Consider the following 21,133-nt stretch of genomic DNA (forward strand, 5'->3'; position numbering starts at 1 on the left):
AGAAATGTTGTCTGTTGTTTATTAGACTCTTGGAATTTAGCAATGAAACTCTCCTGGGAGAGGTGCTATAAAAGATCTTAGTTTTCATCTGTCAACCAGGCTTTTATCTCTTCCAGCAGATGAAAAGAAATTAATACCTAAGTCTGATTTTTTCAATACATTTTGGATACTGGTGTGCTGGCAATAGCTCACTCTTTGCTATCTGATATCAATTCTTTTCTGGATGAGCTCCTTGAGAAGAAATTAGCAATAATTCCCCAGGAGCAGCTGCTGTGTATGAATATTTTGGAGGTTGCCCTTTCCAGATTCTGAGGATAATAGGAGAAAACAGGCCTAATTATAGTGAGTTGACATTTACATGGCCAGTGCTAATTTTAGCACGGCTGTCAGTGGGTTTAATCAAAATGCTGCTATAGTAATTTTAATGGAGAAACTATCAAGAAAACAAACAAACAAACATTAGTACCTTCTCCTAAATGATTTTCCATGAGACTTCAACAAGATATTCTGAGCTCTGTCTCATCTCTCTTTTTCACTTAAAGGAGACTGAACTGAGTGCTCTTCTTCTGGATAAAATCAATGGGAGGCACTCAGATGCTCCAGAATTAAGGGCAGTGATGCACTTCAACATCTAGAAAATCTACCTGCAAAGCACCTTACTAATATGAAAAATACATGGCTTTAGGTTAAAGTTCAATGGGAGGATGACATATTGCAGAATATTTTGTTCCTTGCCATCACCGTTTTATTACCATGACACTGCCTGGTATGCTTACTCTTAACATTTTTCCTAATCTACTGTAGAGGCAAAAAATGCATTTTTACCCATCTGTATTCCTTCCAAATAACATCACAGCTATTGGCATCCACTGTTGCTTGAATTTTAGCTCTCACAGTGCTGAGCTTTCTAGGGCTGACACAAAAGTTACACAGAGCTCAACCACAGCGCAGTGTCCCAAAGAATTGTAGCCAGGAATTTGAAATATACTCATTTTGATTTATTATCTAATCCAGTTCTCAGTTCTAGGCTCAGTGCCTGAGGAATCTTTTACAGAATCAGTGTTCTCCAGCAGCCTCTGGGGAGGCTAGAGGCAAGGCTTAACAAAAGGTTCCCTAAAAGTGAAATGAGGGAGAATGCAGAGCTCCACACACTTCTTTGTAAGGCAGTTGACTCAAATTGCAGCCCTTGGTTTGAGTCAGATGCCTTCAGTCTTTAATGGGCCAGTGAGCTTACTCTGCTAAATTTAACTGTTTCCTAATGGGCTGTAGGACAGTGAAAGAAGAATGAGGTATTATCAAAATCGGGCCCAAAGCTTTTTATCAAATGTGATGTACCTGTGTTCAGCAAAGGGACTTGCTGTGGATTTCTTACACAGAATTTGTGGATATTCATTGCAGTAAAATAATTACATGAAGGCAAAGGATCAGCCATTGGTATCAGTGTTTGGTATCCCTGGCAGAGTACTTGAGGTCCCCAGGCAAGTGGGATCAGGTAACCCTGATTTTTATTAAAGTTGTACACAGAGCTATTTTTTGTGTGCTAGCCTGCATTCTCTAAATGGGAAAGAAGAAATAAAAGCAAATCATATTTGCCATTATGCCTATTTTATCTATCTTATTAACTAGCCAAAATCATAATGAAATAAATCTGTATTAGCAGTTAATGATCAGTTGGTTAGTTGACAGCTGCAGGCAAGCCTGGTGATGTAAAATTTACCTTTATTATGAGCATCTTCTATTGAGAAGATTTTTTTATTAAAAATGTGAATACAATCTGTTTCAACAGAATATTATAAAATTTGTCTTTTCATGATCTTTAATAACCAATTTTCTGCCAGAATGACCCAGAATGCTATCATATGGATTCTGCATTAAAATCTATTTTAAAAAAACCAAGGGGCTCTGCCCTGTAACAGGCATCATTAAGCTACAATTCAAAATATGTAATGTAATCTATATAACTGGTTATAAGTTTACAGTCTGTTCTATTTGCCATCTGTTAAAAGCTTTGCAAATGAACCTTAAGGATGCACTGTAATGGTGTTACAAAGTGTTTCCATTATTTTGCTATCCATGTACGTGTGAATTCAAGGCAATGTAATTGCAAATATATCCTGAAGTACAATCTTGTGTTTTAAAGATATTACATGCCTAAAGGCATACATTACATTACTAAAGGCATATACATGTCTTAACTAGACCAGAGTATGCCCAAAGTGGGCAAATCCCAGCAGAGGCCTGACTCTTCTCTCACTGGGAAGGAATAGTGTGTCAGTGCTGTGGTGGGTTTGTGATCCAGAGGGGTGGATCCCAGTTCAGATGTCTTCAGGAGTATTGTAACTATGCCTGATATCAGCTTTTTTATTTCAGATATTGGATTACAAATCAGTTGCTAATTTTAAAAGATTTTCACTTTGACCATGTAGTTGCCAACAATACATGTATATGTAGTATATCTTTTGAATTTGGGTATGGGCTTGATAATGCCTCAAAGATCCAAAGAAAAATCTTAAATTTTTATCAAAATTGGAAAAAAATATAGTTTGTTTTTTTTTTGAAATTTAGATATTAACATTTTAATGGATTTTTAATTAGGATATTTTCAAGCTCTTTCATGATACAAAACTTTTCAAGTAATTATTTCAAAGGCAAATTGCTCTTGCCATGATGAACTCCTAGAAATACACAAGAATTAAGCAATCACAAATGCAAAGCAGCTGGTTAATTTTCATAATTGGTATATGATAAACCTCTTAGACACAGAAATTCAGATATGTTTAGGTAAGAACTTCCTATGGCTTTTCCCATTCATAATAAAGTGAGGCAGTGGTCTATATTTTATGTCCTGAGGTCTTTTTAACTGGGAGAGGTAGAAAACCTGCAGAGTTGTATGTGTGGTTTTAAATATTGAAAACTTTCCTAATTTAAAATTGATTTTCCCATCTTAATTTGGTTAGTTTATTTTAATTTAAGAGTGTTTCTAGCAAAAAACTTATCACCAATAGACTTTATCATTAAATGTGGGTAGAGAGTTAATACAGATGAGGAGTCCAGACTCGTGTTCTGTGTTTTGGAGAGCTATTTTTCAAACCCTTCTCTCCTTCCCTTATGTGACTTGAATTTTTTTTGTCTTTCTGGCCATTCCATCATTTTACTTAGTCTCCCAACACTTCCACCTTCATTCCCAAACTTCTGTGCATCCACCTTTTTTTCCATTTCATCCTTCCCAAGACTGCATTACAATTTCCCTACCACCCGCTCTTCTACAACTCTCAGCCCTGAGGTCTTCACCCTCGAGGAATTTTGGCTGGAGGAAGGTGACCATTTGGAGCACCAGGTGAAGTTTCCCTGCTGGCATTTTTTGAGCATGAAGCCTCCTGTGGTGATCAAAGAAGCAATCCCCAGGAGGCTGCTGCATGTCCGTCATTCTTAGGGAGTGGTACCCACAGACCTGCATCAGCTTCTAGTCATTGTAGAAAGTGTGAAATATTATCACAAAAACTGATTCAAAGCCTAAAGTAGAAGCAGCTACTCATAACTAAGAGGATTTTCTGCAGATAGAATTAAAGCTGAAACTCTAACCCTGAGGTGTCATTTCCTGCAAATTCCAGGAATACTTTTCAAACAAAGAGCTTTGTAGTTAAAAGACTGATTTACTTGTTCTACTCTGTGTAATCTTTCGATTATTTCTGAAATAGCTGAAGTAGATGTTCTGAAACTTGGCAGACTGACAAGTCACTGGAAAAAGGCCCTTAAAGATTGAAAATATCAGGCTACCTTCATAACAGACAACATAAGTTTAGTTTGTTGTTTTGGTTTTTCTTAAACAGCAAAATCAATCAGATAAAAAAATCATATGGAAAAAGCATGGTTTGTATAATAATAATACTGAAGGTTCTTTTAAATATATTATAGTTTTCTTGAATGTGAGCATTTGTTTTTGGATTGATCTTTTTAATGCAGTGTTACTCACAGATGTAACTCAGCTGAAAAAAACATGACTTAGGGCCTACAAAATCATGGGATGGACATGCATATGTTACACATGATCTCTGAATATTACATGTGGGACATTCACTTAATTGTGGTTTTGTTTTGGGTTTTTTTTTTGTAGCAAAAGGAGGGTAAAATGGAATTTTTTAAAGGGACAGCCATACGATATGATAAAAGGTTAAACAGTGATTAAAAAAGAAAAAGGGAAAGATATGAGTAAAATGATAGAAAATATTTTGAAAACTTCCAAAATACCACATCAATTTGTTTCATCTTGCAGGAATCCGATTAGCTCCAAAAGAAAAACTGGAAATCCCTGTGTTATTCATGCCAGCTGAAATGAAAATTTATAAAGCAGTGGTGGTAATTCATGTAATGAGGGAAAACGGTGAGAACTGGCCTTATGAGGTTGCTGGTGAATCAAATACAGACTTAAACAGGTAATTTATTCTAATAGGAAAGGAAAAAGTGGTTGAGATGCTCAATCCTATCACCATTTATCCCATTGACTATTCATGCGTAGCTCCCAAGGGCAGTCCAGTGTCTGATTTTGAGGGCAGTGGGTATCCATCAAAAGCTTTTAATGTACCCTGCAAAGTATGCAGATTCAGGGTAAGATATCTGTCTGTTTTAATACCTGTCTATTCTTGCTTTAAATAAAGAAAATTTAAAGTACTGGCTGCTGGTGCAGGTTATGGATATTGAGCAAATGAAAGCTCTGTTTTTTTCAATATATTTGAGATAATAATGATTTACATCCTGATATTTTTATGTAATTCATAAACTGCAGAAATCTTATCTCAGTGTAAACATAACCTGACAAAATGCAGATCAGGCCAAATGTTTGCAGATCTATAATGTTTGAATACACTAAGTGAATTTAAGTTGTGGCTGATATAATTTATAGCTAATCTATTTAGCTGGATTTTATTTTATATTTTTCTTAGATATGGTTAGCATTACAGCATACAATAGAAGAGAGTCTAACCTTTCCAACAACTCTTAATTCTAGATTACTTTGGAAACAGAATTTTCAGCAGTCTAATTGTTAATCGTATTTTTCTAGAAATATTATTGTAGCAGAGAACGGGGAAACTCAGGGAATACTCTGGATCTATCCCGTTAATGGAACACCTGAAGCACCAAAGCAGAAATCAGGTAGGTAATGCTTCAAAAAAGCTTGAACAATATATTTAATAATATTTAAGAAAATCAATTAATCAGTTATATTCTTACCTGCTTGATCGCAAGAATTTGCAGTAGTACTTAGCTATATCTTAAAAAAGATAAAATCACATATTAAAAATAAAATTTTTTCTCACTTCTAAAGCAAATCTAGATCATTACTTTGTTCTTATTGTGGATAAAAGGAATTGGGGGCAGTTTTAAATCTTTAGGGCTGTGCCCTTCAGTATCCCAATTAATCCTGAGTTTGAGAACTGAAGGTAAGCTGAGCAAAGGACTGACTCAAGGGTAGACTTTTTGCATACCCAGAACACCCTTCTGGAGAGTCTACAGGGTGCAAAATATTGGAGGAGATGTTTGCTGCTTCTCTCAGCCTTGAATTTCATCTCTTCATCAAAACCAGAATATAAAGTAGTGTGAACAGCAGTAAGTTTTCCCCTTGCTCTTTAGGAGTAAACTTACATTAAAAGATTAAGACATTCTTGGAGATTCCTTGTTTATTTTGGGGATAGTAAATGCTTATGTATTTGACCATCTGTATTTTTAAGGTGTGATACAATTCCAGAGCTATGAAACAGGAAGTTGTGAACAGCTTTTTAAATCTGTAACCCTGAAACTACAGCTCAATGTGTAAATGTGGGACCAATTCTATACCAGCTTGTCCTTTCAGCTTACTTTTTGTGGATTGAATAAGTGAATATAATACCTTTCTACATAAAATGTATTGAGATACAGGGACAATTGCTGAAAAAACATAGATATTTGTACTGTCATTAATTTATATTGCTTAAGGACGCTTTACTTGTAGACAAATGCCAATGGTGTGGTATTAATTAGAGCTTTCATCTCATTAATTTGTACTTTAATACCTTAAGGAATGAAACAGAATATTATCATGTAATCAACTGTTGCCCAAAATGATGGCTTTAATGAGTCTCATTAGCATTAGAACCATGTATATTAATGTGGGTGTTTGTTGTGTTATTTAAAGCTGTTGTGTAATTCAGTGGCACTCCTCAAGATAAATCTGCCTTTTATTGGTCTGTTGCTTTCATTGAAATCACAGAATCATTAAGGTTGAAAAAGACCTCTAAGGTTATTGGGTCCAGCCATTAGCTCTGTGTAACCACTAAAACCACTAAACCATGTCCCTAAGTACCACATCTCTGTGGTTTCTGAATATTTTTAGGTGTGATGATTCCCCCAGTTCTGTGGGCACCTTGTTCCATCACCTGGCCACTCTTTCCATGAAGAAATTTTTCCCAATATCCAATCTAAACCTCCCTTGGCACAACTTGAGGCCATTTCCTCTTGTCCTGTCACTTGTTACTTGGGAGAAGAGATTAACTCCCACCTGGCCACACCCTCCTTCCAGGTGGGTCTAGGGATGGAGGTGGTCTCTCCTGAACCTTCTTTTCTCCAGGCTAGACACCCCCAGCTCCCCCAGTCACTCTTCTTAATCTTGTGACCCTTCCCCAGCTCCACTGTCCTTCTCTGGGCTCCCTCCTGCCCCTCAATGTCCCTCCTGAACGGAGGGGCCAGAACTGGACACAGCACTCGAGGTGTGGCCTCACCAGTGCCGAGTACAGGGGGACAATCCCTGTCCTGGTCCTGCTGGGCAGGTTCCTGATCCTGATCCAGGCCAGGTTCCTGATCCTGATCCAGGCCAGCTGCCACTGGCCTTCTTGGCTGCCTGGGCACATCTGAGCTCATGTTCAGGCTATTTTTCATCAACATCCCCAAGTCCTTCTCCACTGGGCAGCTTTCCAGCCATTCTTGCCCAAGCCTGGGGCATTGCCCGGGGTGGTTGTTCCCCAAGTGCAGGACCCAATACTTTCTGTATAAGTTATGAATTAAAATGTTTAGCATTCATGAATTGCTTAGGTGACCTAACTTCTGTATATGATCAGAAGCTCACATACTATCAACCCTTAAGTAATTTCAAATTCCTAAATGTTTTTTTAAAACAGCAGAACTAAATTGTAGCATATTTATAACTGTTATCCATTCGTTTATGTTCAATAAATGTTTGTAATACATAAAAATTCATTGCATTAATTTTGAATACATATAGTTCTTTGGCCATCAGTATGTTATGTTGGGCTAATATTTTTTCTCAAGGAAAATCTAGGTCTTTCAAGCATGTCCCAGAAAACAGAAATAGGTGTTTTTAACTGTGTTTATGGAATTTTCCATTCGTACCGTGATTCTGAAACCTATGGTTTTCAGTTATAATTGGGCATTTAGAAAACTTGCATTGTAAGATATAAATCCAAAGCAGATAATAACAAGAAATCTACTTAAAAAAAAAAAAAGATAATGATCAAGATATTGTCATCTCTCTAAATGCAGACATTTATTAGAATTGCCTGGAGGCTACAAGTTTCTGTGTCAAAAACCCAAGCAGCTTTGCTGGTATATTAAGGAGTTCATCTTTGGGTCATTCTTATTTGCATCTTAATATACTTAAACTTGTAGAAGTCACTTGGTTTTCTATCTCATGAGACCAATTAAAATGATCAGTGGTCACAACCCATGTAGTACATGTTAAGTACATGATACCTGGGCTATCTTATAGAAGTGATTACAAATGGGGGGGTCATTCAGAATATTCTTTTAATTCTTGTAGAGTGTAGAGTCAAAGAAGCATACAGCAATTTTAATTGGAGAGGACCGCTGGGGGTCCTCTAATCCAAGCACCTGCTCAAGGGCAGCTTGCTCAGGGACTTGTCCAGTCAAATCTTAGATATCTCTGAATTTTATTCATAAATATTATTTAGCCATTGTGGAAAAAGAAAATGTGAAATCAATTTTGGTAGTAAGAGGAATTGTAGAATAGAACATGACACAATGTGCACACAGTAATCTGAAACATTTGGTAAACTAATGGAATACAGAGAATGTAATCTATTTTTAAATATAGATTTAAAACGATATTTATATAAGGTCATACATTTAAATCAAAAGATCTGCGTTTAACCTATTTCAGTAACTCTCCTTCATGGAAATTCTAAGAGATCTCTAGAATTTACTTACATGTTGTTAAACAGGGCAAGACCAAGGGAGAAAGGAAATTACCTGAACTTGTGTAATTATTTGTTTTGCAGAGTAAATAAAGTGCCAGAACTGAAAGTTGAAGCTAAATAAAAATGATATAAAAAAGAGGTCTCCTTCTTTTTTTAAACACTGCATATTGATTCACCACAATATGGTTCCAAATTATTGATTATTAATTCCTTATGTTAACTTCAGAGTTAATTTTTGAAGAAACATTGGGTCTAACTCTGATGAAAATTACTTACAGATCTTGAAACTAAAAAGTATGTGATCAACTGTTCTTTTTCATGTTGGTTCCCAGAACTCTTAAGAAGTTCTAGGACTTTAGGAAAACATTTTTTTTCAGTGTTTTTATGTAATTTTCTTCTTTTTCTGTGCTATTAAATAAGAAAAAGCAAAAAACAACCCCCAAAAAACCAAAAAAAAACCCCCAAAACCAAAACTATTGAAATAAGCTTTATAAAAACTAGTGTAAAAGCTAAAATCTAACAACTTTGTAATGAAAAAGACATACTTTGGAAGCAGTAAATTAAAATCACTTACTGAACTAAAAGAAGTTCTATGATGCTTCAAACTGAAACTCATGTGAGAATGCTTTTTATTCTGGCATATTTCTATTAAAGGTCAAGTTTTAACAACATTATTCTTAAACTAAGAAAGCAAAGAGTAACTTAATATTCTTTAATTTAATTATAAAAGTTTTGGTTTTTGTTTTGTTTTGTTTTGTTTCAGTCTTCCTTTCTTACTGGCATATTTCAAACTATGCCATAATTCCTATTAGCAGTTCCACTAAAATGAAGATACATTTAATGATTAAAGATAAGAGAGAAATTTGCAAGTGCTGTTGGGAACTAACTGAACAGATTTTTGTTTGCTTAGCAATGTTTTCTACTACTTCACCACAACAGAACAATAGAAGGTGGAGGCTGAGAAAGGCTTTTAGCCATCTTGCTCCTTACTGGAATTCTGTCTTTCTCTAAGCACATTTAGCTTCTATGTTTCATTTCTTTGTTAAAATCAAGATGCCAGCGCTTTGCAAATAAGATGCTTTTGCTTTTCTGTAGTTGTGATTCGCTGTCAGGCCAGGCAGAGGCTGGAGCAGAGGGTAGAGCTGCTGCTGATTGGAGTCATGCCTGATGCGGGGAACTCTGCCATGGTGGACACAGAAGAGTTGTCCAGCACCCCAGAAGTCACTGATGGTGAGGATAGTTTTGATGTCATACTATTTTAGGAAAATTTCAAATATGTACTTCACTAGATGTGCAGCTCTGCCATGACAATGAGTGAGGTTTAGGCAAATTGTCCCAGTTTGTATTTCTATAATTTTGCAAGTATGGAGTATTTAACTTTTTGTCTGCAGCTATGGGCACTTATAAACCTGAACCTTCCCTCTTTTTAAATTTGTCCTGGATGTGAGGCTTGCATACACACAATCTCTCCTTTAAAAGAGAGCCTGCACAAAGTCTTCAGTCAGAAAAAAATACATCTGTGTAAGCATTGCCAGGAGACATTTATCTGCAGGTTTATAAGATGCATTCCCATCAGCAGGTCAATATGGGTATCAGAATGGATTGAAGAAGGAGGACTTTTTGAAAGAAGTGATAAAGCTTTGTAAAAGGATAGCTTCCACTTACTGTTAATCTGCTGAGAACACAGTGAAAATCAATTTATTCAGATACAGCAGCTGCTCAAAATATACCTCTCCTTGAAACAGAATGGTACAACAAATAAGTAGTAAGGAAAGAATACCTGTTACTGCTGTATCACCAGTCTGTTATCAGTCTGGTGATATAACCACTTCTGTTATCAGTCATAGTCACTACAAAAAATTTGAAAATTGTGCACCCTGGAAACCTAACATTCCATTTTGGGTTCAAAGTCATCATCCTTTATAAGGAAAATGTTATTTAAAAATTATGACACATAACATGAAACAGACTAATGTGTGTTTAACTTAGCTGTAGATGAGGGAAGGGATTTCACCTGCACTCTGACTTTGTTCTAAGTGGTAAAAGATGAGTTGACAGATGTTGCTATAATTGCAGTCTATCAGGCAATCAGGTATCAGTTGGAAGGGCAGGCAAACTTGGCTTTTCTGTCCCTTTTCTGCCATTTACAGTCTGTTCCTACAGAGGCTGTGCAGGAATACCATGTTACAGAACAGAAAAAGTGAATAGCTGTAAAAGGTAAATCAAGATGCATTACAGCCTCCCTAGGAGGCCAATTTTCATGCAAACATGCACATTGATCAGTGTAATCTCATATCAGCAATTACTGTCTTTAAATAGATTTTATTTCTGAAAGCTTTTAAAATAGGAGACCTGAAGTTGAACTGTTTAAGAGAGCTTGCAGAGCATATGCTTACTGATTGGCTGATATTCATAATTACTTTTTAAAATTTTATATTTACTCATTGTAGTGTCAAAGATAACTTATTTCCTGGGCATATCATCATCTTACACATCCATATTACACAGTGTAGTGATAAATCCAGTAAAGCAAAAAGATGTGACGTTGTCAGTGTACATTCTTTCATCTTTGGAGAACTGTAAATGCTATTATGAAAATTTATTCAGCCTTTTGAGGACAGCTGTCCATCAAGATAAAAAGGCACTTTTTAAAAATTTATTTTTATAATAGAGTAACAGATTTAGCTCATTATTGGCTGGTCACATATGAGTGGGCTGCCTTAAACACACCTGGGCTATTTCCCTCCAAAATGGTGGCATGTGAATTGATAAAAAAAACATGCAGTGAGCAAGCTGAGCCAGCATTTTGAAAGTCTTGCAGATTCATGATGTCTACTTCTTGTTTTATTCATACAAATAATTTATTACTGGCTTCTGCACATGGTGTACAAGACATTGATTTGGGGCATTCCATCTTTTTAAGTAAGAAGTCTGGTAATGAAATGCTTTGCACCCTAGGTAGTAAAATAATTTTTAACACTATGCTTTTCATCCTTTTCAATGACATTTTAATGCCATTATTGATAGATGAATTTGAGGCCTGTTGGGAAGCAAATTAAATGGTACTATCTGAGCTTTTCTGCAGTCTACCAGTAATAACATAAATAAAAGCCTAAACCTTTAAGATAACAGTCTGGCACACTGTTCTTCATTTTTTTCTCTTCTGAAAGAGTGATTCATCAGAGTGCCTGTGTGAAGAGTGGTAAGCAGTTTTTACACCCAAGGATAAATGATGATAATTATTGGTAGATCAGATTTAAACAGCTAATACTGTGCTTCAGTATTTAAATTATTTGGTCAAGGATAAATTCTTTTAAAGTGAAGAATCTTCAAACACGTCTTCTACATAAAAAATTCAATTTCATCCAATACGGAGGAGTGCACTTGACACAGAAATCTACTACAATTTCTTATGAAAGAGGGTACAATCTAAAAGTTGTCTAGTTCCAATGACATCATTTCTTGTTCAGAAGTCAGCAAAATTCCAGGGATCAAATGATGAAGGTTAATATTTTAGATGTAGCAAGTAACAAGGAGAGTATGGCCCTTTTAAAAAATAATTTTCAGTTGCATTACATGAATATTTTCCCCCTAAATGTATTTTTCATCTGTTTTCTTACAATGACTCTAAAGATCTCTTTTTCACTAAAGGAAATTTAAGAGCTGAGATTCATCCAAACAAGTGAAGTTTGCTTTTTTTTAGGTTAAGTATTCAGTGGGGAATACAAACACATTTAATTTTCCACAGTCTTCTAAAAAAAAAAAAAAATCAAACAGTCACAAATCAGTTATGGATGTTTGACTGACATTAAACATCCACAACATTGTGTGTTTGTAGTGGTCTTTTGTAACCTTTCCCTTTCAATTGCTTCAGTTTATCTCATAAGCCAGCCATGAGGGCTGAGTGTTTCTCATTAACTCCTCTCATCTTTATTAATTCATTGCTCTCCTCACAGCCCAGCAGCTGGTCTTAGCTCCTTGCTCTGAATTCTTATTTCTGGGAAGGTTTCATGACAGTTGCCTTGAGGGGAATAGTGCTGCCCAGGTTCTGTAGGGTAGCACAGGTACGAGGTTGGTTTATGTTATGACCAAGTTTTAGAGCCATTCTGAACTCAGACTAAACAATTGGAGAGTTCAACTGCACCTGAGAGTGAAATAACATTTTCCAGATATGCTAATCCATAATGTACGTTGGCATCATTATACAAATTGTATCTCTACCCTTTGTTTTGCTGTTAACAAAAACTTTATAGCAATTACCTAATATTCCTGAAACTCATCAGAATATTCAAAAGGCTCTATTTTCTTTCATTTCATTAAAGCAGCTCTTTGAAACCAGCAAAGAATAAAAACATATCCAAACACACATTAAAAAGCTATTTTCCATCCCCAGCAGGATTTTGTGTTAGCCAGTGGTATGGATTTCACTAAATTCCCATTTAATGTGATGGATCTGGATCAGGAGGCTCACCTTTAAGATATAAGGTCAATAAAATTGGGCATGACCAAAGAAATCTTTGGAGACAAATAGACTTGATCACTCATCCAGAGATGTTAATATGATTGCTGGTAAAGTGTAGCAGATTAATACTGGAAGCAATATGAAGAGGATAATAATGATGAAGATGGCCGTATATCCTACTGAAGCCATTTTTGTATTGTCAGAATTACTGTGGCATTATTTTTGAAATTATCCTTGAGGATGAGAAAATTACAGCTATATAAATTCGATTTTCTTCCTATGCAATAATAGAAAGGATAACAAAGTGTTTGTTTTGGATTAAGAGTTGATGAAAGCAGTGATCAATGGCAAAATGAAGTTGTTGACAAGGGGGTGAACCAAGAATTGAGTCACTTTGTTATGGATTATTGCTTTTTTGTTAAGAGGTGACAACTCCTGATGGAAGAGAACTAGTAGAAGTCAAAGTATAAGGCATCAAAGGAGAACTGAAAGTCTTAAATGGATTATTTAGTCATCTACATAATTTTGGTTTACATCTGCCTGTTTGTTTCTTTATTTATGAGTGAAGCATGGGAGAGATTTGTTGCATTGTTTATTTCCATTATTGAGCTGAAATCATGCCAGGCATTTTAATGAAGAAGGTCAAATAGTTCTTGTTGATATACAAAGATATCACTGGGTCCATTAAAAAAGAGAAAAAATACAGCACAATTTTCATCTCATAAGTAAACCCTCCTACTGCCATTTCTTATTAAGAAATTAGAACAGTAACAGAAAATTATGGCAAAAAAAGAACTTGTGAATTGTGATCAGGCAGTTGGGAACTGCTTTTATTTCTGTTTACAGTCATCACTCAGTTCTGTTTCCTTGCCATTTGATAAAATGTTAAAATCTGTAAGCCTTAGGAATGAGAATAATCATTACATTAATTAAAATTACTTTCTGATACTTATACAAAATCATGCTCACTTTAAATATTCAACACGTAAAGGGAACAAGATCTCTTATAAACTAATCTGAAGTTAGTTTTTCAGCTTCATAAAATTGCAAAACCAATAAATAATACAATACCAGAAATAATGAAATTCTTCCAGGTGTTACTCTTCAGTATGATATAGAACCAGGAAACATGAGAAGTCCAAAAGAACTGATTGAGTAACTCAAATAATGTCTGCAAAAAGAAAACACAAATAGATATCCCTTAAAATTATTTGAGCTAGTGGATAAGAAAAACCTAGGCAATATAATTAGCTGGAGGAGTGTATTAATGACTTTAATTGCTCTATGTTTGTGATTGCCGTTTCCCCCCTTTCCTGCACACAGAATTTCCTGTAATCTCTTTGGTTGGGTGACAAGGAAGTATTACTTCCAATAGAAACAGAACCACTACACCCTTGCTTTGTAAAGATATTTTGGGGAAGTTTCTGTAAATCAGAACCATGGCCAACACAGCTCTATAGGACATTAACTATTCTTCTGGAACATCATAATACCTAACAATGATCTGTCTGCATTAATTTCCACTTTTTTCTGAATTATTTGCTTATTATTTATGAGACACCAACAAAGCATTGCTGGTCAAACCCCTTAAGATGCAAACTTCAGTTTTTCTGGGACAGTGGCCCTATGTCTCTCAGCTCTGTTTGAATGCTTTTTGTCATAGAAAAACAGATGATTTATGCACCTAAATTTGCCTCAGAAAATTTATCAGACAATCACTGTAGTAAAAAACTACATGCATGCAACAATCCTATCCCAAATGCTCTTCCATTTCCAGGTTATTACATCCTATTGTCATTTCTGTGATAAAATTCTTTATCCTCGTCTTCTGTCTCTGAAGTTACATTGTTCAAGTTTTGTTGTTCTTACAGAAAATGAAGTTATTATCTCTAGATCTCTCCCACACTACACATTTCCAAGAGACTGTGATACAAAAATTCCCCAACGAACTTCCCCTGTTGTTTTGTAGAATGTATAAACCTTTATGTTTTATAAATTACTGCATCAGGCCTGTTGTTTTGACAGTTTAAGAACAAGCTGATCTGAAGCTTTGGAGATACAGGAAGATATTAAAACTATAAGACAAGTAAACAGAAGTTACACAGAATCACCACAGAACTTTGAATGAAGTGATAACCTTGAACCATCACTCTTTCTTCAAGCCAGCTGAGGAAGACAAGAGTGAAACCTCAGAAATTTACAACACAAAAATTTATTAATTCTGAAACCTGATTTGTATCCAAAAAATAACACAAGTAGTTACCTCCCATGACATGAAATGTCTTATAGTAGAGAATTTACACTACCTGATAGATGTTCTGTCTTATGTGTAACTGAAGGCAATCTGTTGGGTAAGGAAAAGGAAGCAAATGAATGTGACCCTGGTGATCAGGTGCTGTGTTCCACTCTTTGTGGCTCAGCTTTGTATATTAAAAAAGCCAGAAGATAAAAAATGCATGCTTTTGTAATAGACCATAGTATAATGTAAAATTGTCAAGAGCTGTTGAAAAAATGGTGACGTGAGTTTTCAATTTGCCAGTCCAAATAGAATGGTCAGGTTAAAAGTCAGCTTGAGTTGTTACTGATTTCTGTGGGCAACATTGAAAGTGAGGCAAGTGACTTTGGATGCCATGGAAAAAATAATGTCTGTATGAATTAGGACTAAATCATGAGATATGTTCCTGAAGAAGCTGCTTTGATGTTTCTGTGCCAAGGTACAGATGTGATCTTTATCTGCCAGAGTTTCTGGCTAAATGAAGACATGGCTAAATAAAAGAGGTAACTTGTTGAAAAAGGATTATAATGGTTATGAAGAAATAAATTTTAATTGTTTCCTTTATAGCATGAATTTACAGGGTAGCATACAAATCTGACTAGAATTCCAGATCAAAGGCAAATAATGTGAGATCCTTTGGGCTGAAGAGAATCCTTTTGATTTTTCTGAGGTTTTTGTTGCAACTCTATTATGCAAGTAATATGAAAATAAAGAAAGCGTTGAAAGGGATTTATGGAGGCAGAGCAAAAAGATAATTAGTGAAAAAGGGATTCAGGGAGAGAGAATATATGGAAACAAGCTGCAAGGAACAGTACTAGATGCATACTGTGTGTTTCATATACATCAAATGGATTCACAAGCTTCTATTTCATTCACTAAACTGTGCAGCATTTTGAAGAAACACATTCTCAAAACAAAAAAAAGGGGGCAATGCTTTTTGCCTTTTGCTGCTTCTTTACAGTAGAAACTTGGTTTAGTAGTAGATACCTCTTTCAAAGAAGTGTTTTGTAAGAGAAAAATTAGGAAACAGAAGAGTTGAATGTAAGAGAAAATTTAAGAAAGAAGCATTCCAATTAGTTGCTAAGGAAATAGGCAATGGGATGCAGGGTAAAAGATATGGGTAAGAGTGGAATTTTGTAGAGCCTTGAAGATATGGATGAAAGTTTTTGGCTGGATATGGAAAGAGAAAAACTTGCAGAGAAGAGATAAAAATATATAAATGCAGAACTATATTGAGAATTTCCTTGAATTCCTCTGAGGATCAATAATTTTACTATCAACAGAAGGAGATCAGCTTTTTAATCCATTGATTTCTATGAGTTTAATTTGGTGTCTGGAATTTAGAAAAGTTATGTTATATTTGCTTATATTTATAGTGCTCCACATACAACTCTTTTGTCCCTGTATGAAGAAATCTGGTGAAAGGCATATTAAGCTACAGCCAGGTCTTTGGGGGGTTTTCTGCAATTTGTTTATTCTGCTGCTATTGACCCATAGTTGTGACATTTTACAGTGAGAAACAGATACATAATTTTCAGATGAGATCTCATGTTTTACTACCCACATGATGTCTACTTAAGTGTTTGGATGTCCTTGACCACTAAACTTTTCTACTTTTTTCTCCTTTATTACTCTTGAAATTCACTTTTCGCGGTTTATTTGAATATGTACTTGAAAACAGTATTATAATTATTTAATCTGCTGTACAATAATGTGTTCTGTCTGCCTCTACTTTTGCTGGAAAGGCAGAACTGCATATTTAATGTTCATTCCCCACTGCCTGCTGAATTCCTGCAGTGTCTGTGTGAAAACTCTTGGAAGACAATGGAGAAGCAAGAAAAGGACAAGTGTCAGATGAGACCTGAAAGGGACTATGTAGGAAGATATTTCAAAATATTTAGAAGGTGAAGATTAGATGCCAGATACCTGGTAGAAATGAGTACTTAACATCTGGTTTTGTAGTTTCTGTATTAGCAGTTTGGGGACTATTAGATCAAGGGGGGAAGAAATATTTGTTAAGTGTCAGGGCCACAGTGGAGCCAGCCTTGGAAAATTATCAGAACCAGTGGAAAAAATCAGTATGAGTGAAGTGTGTTCATTCAGCACCAAGTGAAAATAATTAATCTGGTTTATGCAAGGCATGAAACTGCAAATTTATGAATGCCTTGGCTTTAATTACATGTTTATATTTGGTGATTGTGCTTCCCTTCTTTATGAAATGACTACAAATAAGAGCAGCTAAGTGAATTCACTTGCATCTCTATTTTACTGCATCCATCCAAGGAAAAGCCTCTGCAATGAGGACAAGCACTTCTGCAGTCTGAGCATGTTTCCATCACAGTTTTAATTTCCATCTGTCTCCCTGGAAATGGGAGACAGTGTGAAAGTAAAGGGGGTCCCTTAGGGAGGTGCCCCCTTTGCCACGTTCATGTCACCCAGTGTGCCACAGGTTAAGTGCTGTTTGTGGAGAGCTCAGACAGCCACATCTCCCCTGGGTGTGCACAGGGCACTGCAGCCTCCTGGGCCAGTGGCCGTGAGATTTTTATCATCAGGAAATGCAGGGGATAATGAGCTGGTCCTCAGTGAAATCAAACACTTTTCAGAAACAGGAGGGAGGTACAAACACTTCTCTCCTGATACTGTGAAACTCTGTGGTCAGAAATATCCAGTGGGCCTTTCACTGCCTTCTGTAGGCAATAGGTCCTTCTACAAATGTCTTTGTTATTAATTCTTTTGAACCTTTAATACAGGTTCTTTTCCACTAAAATATTATTTAAATGTCTAAGATTGCTATTTTGTGAATTTGCTGGAATAGTTCTTTAAATTTTAGATGCATTAATTTTAGATGTATTTATCTATTAATTAGATTTACAGTAAATCTAGCAGTCACAAAAATTCACATTTCCCCAATTTGTATGCCCAGAGTGTAAAATCCTTGGAGTTTTCATGTAAGTCTTATGAGTCATAAAATATTTTTTTCAAGTGATCTATATCCTTTCATCTTCTTCAAGGCTATTTAAACAAAACCCAACACTTTTATTCCAGTGTCCTTACTAGTATTTGCAAATAAATGACAGCCAAGTCATAGTACTGTATAGCTGAAAAGCCTGGTTGGTTTTTAAACATAGGTGCTTCAGTAGCTCTGTATACACAAGTGTTGCTTAAATGCATTCTATCTTTTTAGATATCTTTATTTACACAAATGAAAATGCTTGACAACTAAGATTAATTGCCTTTCAAAAGAAGAAATGTTTAATGATTAAAAAAAATGTTTTGGAATAATTACCTCAGCATATATTTTCTCTTAACTAAGGCAAAATATTATTCAGAAAATAGGAAGAAGCAATAATTTTTATAATCAGAATTTCTGTTCCCTAGGTTTAACTAGCTGTATATAAATAGTGTGCTTATATCTTCCAGTGTTTAGATTGATAAATATCTCTATATTGAGTCAGATGTGGCTAAAGCTCTCCCTCTGCTCTCTATTTACAGAACACGAGTGGATTAATTGGTGTATACTTTTACATTTGCATGTGTATTTTACATCTTGCATTAGATAAAAGAAGAATTTTACCTGTACTGAAAATAGTGATTCAGAAAACTGAACTGAAGAGAAAACTGAATGAAAGCCTACAAATAGCCTGGCCTAAAGGGTCAAGGCCTATTTGAACAGAATTTTATATTGTATTTGACTTTGCTTTAAAGAAAGTGTTAGTGCTATCTCCATGTTTTATATCTTATGCCATTTTAATTGAAACTAGGAATTCTAAGAGTCAAGAGAACTTTGAATATTGGACAAATTGGACAATTTCCTAGCTGATTGATAACTTTTTTCCTCTAGGTTCTGCCAGTTTGTTTAGGCAGTGTGTTACAGGATTGCTAGAATCAAATATTAACATTCCACAGAGAATTCCCACAGCATGATAATATAGGAGTCTTCAGGGCAGCTGTGGTGAAAAATATAACTGTTTTACATTTTATAGTAGTGCTAAACTAGATCAGCAGTCTAAATCAAAATGTGCTGAAGGGACCAATATAGCAAAGTTCCAAATATTGGCATTCATAAATGCATCATTTTTTCCTTAAGTGTTGGAAGTATAAAATATTTTAACTAATTACCTAATATAAACATAGAACAGGTTGACAGGTTGCAAAACAGCCTGGAACAGAAAAAAAAATATTTAATTGCTTCTGACTGAAAAGTAATACATATATATCTCAAACCAAACCCAAATGTTTGGATATTAAAATCCAGCATGCAGTTCCCAACACTGTCTTCCTAGCACCTGAACTATAAAATAAGCTTTTCCTGAGTAGCATTGTGTGATATAACTATTGAATGAAGCATCTGCTCAACAGCTGCAATTTTTTTTCACTGTGAAATGCTCCAGATTGTCTCATTCTTTCTCTCCCATTGATTGTCAGCATCTGAATCTTCATGTTCTAGCATTTGCCAAGGGTGACTCCTAAAAGCCTTAGGCTGTGTTGGAATCTGAATGAATGACATAAACATTACATTTTTCAAATGGAAAAACAGCAAGGATGAAAAAATGTAGGATGGTCCTTAGTTTTATAGACTGTAGGAGAAAATTTTCATGTTGATTTTCATTTTGAAAAATTGCATTTATTGTAATGAAGTCCCTGCATATATGGATCAATACATGGAAATCTTGTATTTTAGTGCTCAGTCTGTATCTAATCTACTATGAATGATAACCCCTGGTCATAATACTTTGCTTACATCTGTGTGACTCTAATCTGGTAGATATTGTACAGAGGTCTGTGAACAGTCTACTTTAAAGAGTTACAAATGGTCCAGTATAAGCTGTTACATTTCTTAATCCTTGTGTTATAAAAATGAAGCAACAAAAGATCACGTCTCCTGTTAGCTGCTGATGTGGGAAGAGGAAATTGTGCATTTCAGAAAAGGACAAAGGACTAAAAAGTGGGAAGGCATCTCCATACTCACTTAAATTATGGTGGTTTTACAGATTGGCAGTACCAAAGTAAGCTTTTATCCAACATTGTCACTTGGACTTTTTATATAAACAAATCTGTCATCTGTATTTTAGAATTCTGAGTCAGAAGGCCTTGGGAATTAACTCTGCAGCTGCCTGGCACTATGCAGCCAGGATAAGTGTACAGGGATGCACACACAGCACTTCTGTACATTTGTATCCAGCTGTGCAAATTCAAAATGTGCCCTGAGATAGGTGGTCATAGTAAAATGAAATCTCCTGTAGGAGTTAGTGGTTGTGTTAAAACATTTCTCATCCAGAAAATGTGTAAAACTTTTTAATGGATTAACAGCTTGAGATTCTTTTCCTCATAGAAATGTTCCCTTCTGTGCACAAACTACTATTGTATACTGAATATCTCAGTTTCCTTTATTACAGCTGGAGGAGACATTTGATTCAAGAAGCTCAGCTGTTTATTTTTATGTCATTACTACTTGGCCTTTTCATAGCTGCTTCAGGGAATCAGAGAAGAGGCTGCTGGTGACATCTTCACTATTTCTCTGTATTCTGTGTATTGGGCTTGCAGCCATCAATGGCATTGATGTCCTTAATGATGGTTTTTTTGCAATTGTCCCAATGGCATTACTCAAAAAGAGTATTATGAGATTTTCATTTGGCTCATGAACAAGAAGTATTCCACCAGCCAGAGCAATATTGCTATTACCATTCACATATCCCAAGTAAGTTTTCCAGCTTCTATTTTGCTGGAAACTATATAGCCTGTCATATGAAATGGGAAGATTTTGTTATGCAGTCAGAAGGAAATCACTTTAGTTTTAGATAATTGCTAGTTTTACTCATTTGTCATTTTTAGTAATAAAGGGAAGAATTGTAACTCTGAGCCAACCAACTGTGTGAAATTATAGTGCACACAGGTTGATATTTTTCTTTTGTATCATTTAGGTTCCTCTGCAACACTGGAGTTTCTGTATGAATTGCAATATCAATCAGATGAAATTAGATATCAGCTTGAATCTTTGGTTGGCATGGAGCTGGTTGAAAAAGAATGGGATACAGAATCCAGAATTGTAACACTGATCTTTAATGTAGTATTTGCACCTAGCAAACCAATGAGGTAAGGTCCTGTTCCTTACTACCAAAAGAACACATAATGAAATCCTGTCTGGTCATTTTTACTTTTATAATAATTTCCCTGCATTCTTTTCCTCATTTT

At 35.4% G+C, this 21,133-nt stretch overlaps 1 protein-coding gene across 1 annotated transcript in view; it reads left to right on the top strand.

Annotated features, from left to right (window-relative positions):
- The window catches only part of CFAP47 (cilia and flagella associated protein 47), a 261,429-nt gene that overhangs the window by 219,426 nt on the left and 20,870 nt on the right, over positions 1-21,133 (top strand). Inside the window, exons 58-61 of the mRNA XM_036392854.1 lie at positions 4,274-4,433; positions 5,060-5,151; positions 9,300-9,434; positions 20,863-21,034. Coding sequence (XP_036248747.1) covers positions 4,274-4,433; positions 5,060-5,151; positions 9,300-9,434; positions 20,863-21,034 — 559 coding nt within the window. The remainder of the gene's footprint in view (positions 1-4,273; positions 4,434-5,059; positions 5,152-9,299; positions 9,435-20,862; positions 21,035-21,133) is intronic.

The sequence above is a fragment of the Molothrus ater genome, chromosome 2 (genome assembly GCF_012460135.2).
Source record: "Molothrus ater isolate BHLD 08-10-18 breed brown headed cowbird chromosome 2, BPBGC_Mater_1.1, whole genome shotgun sequence".
In the NCBI taxonomy this organism is placed as follows: Eukaryota; Metazoa; Chordata; class Aves; order Passeriformes; family Icteridae; genus Molothrus; species Molothrus ater.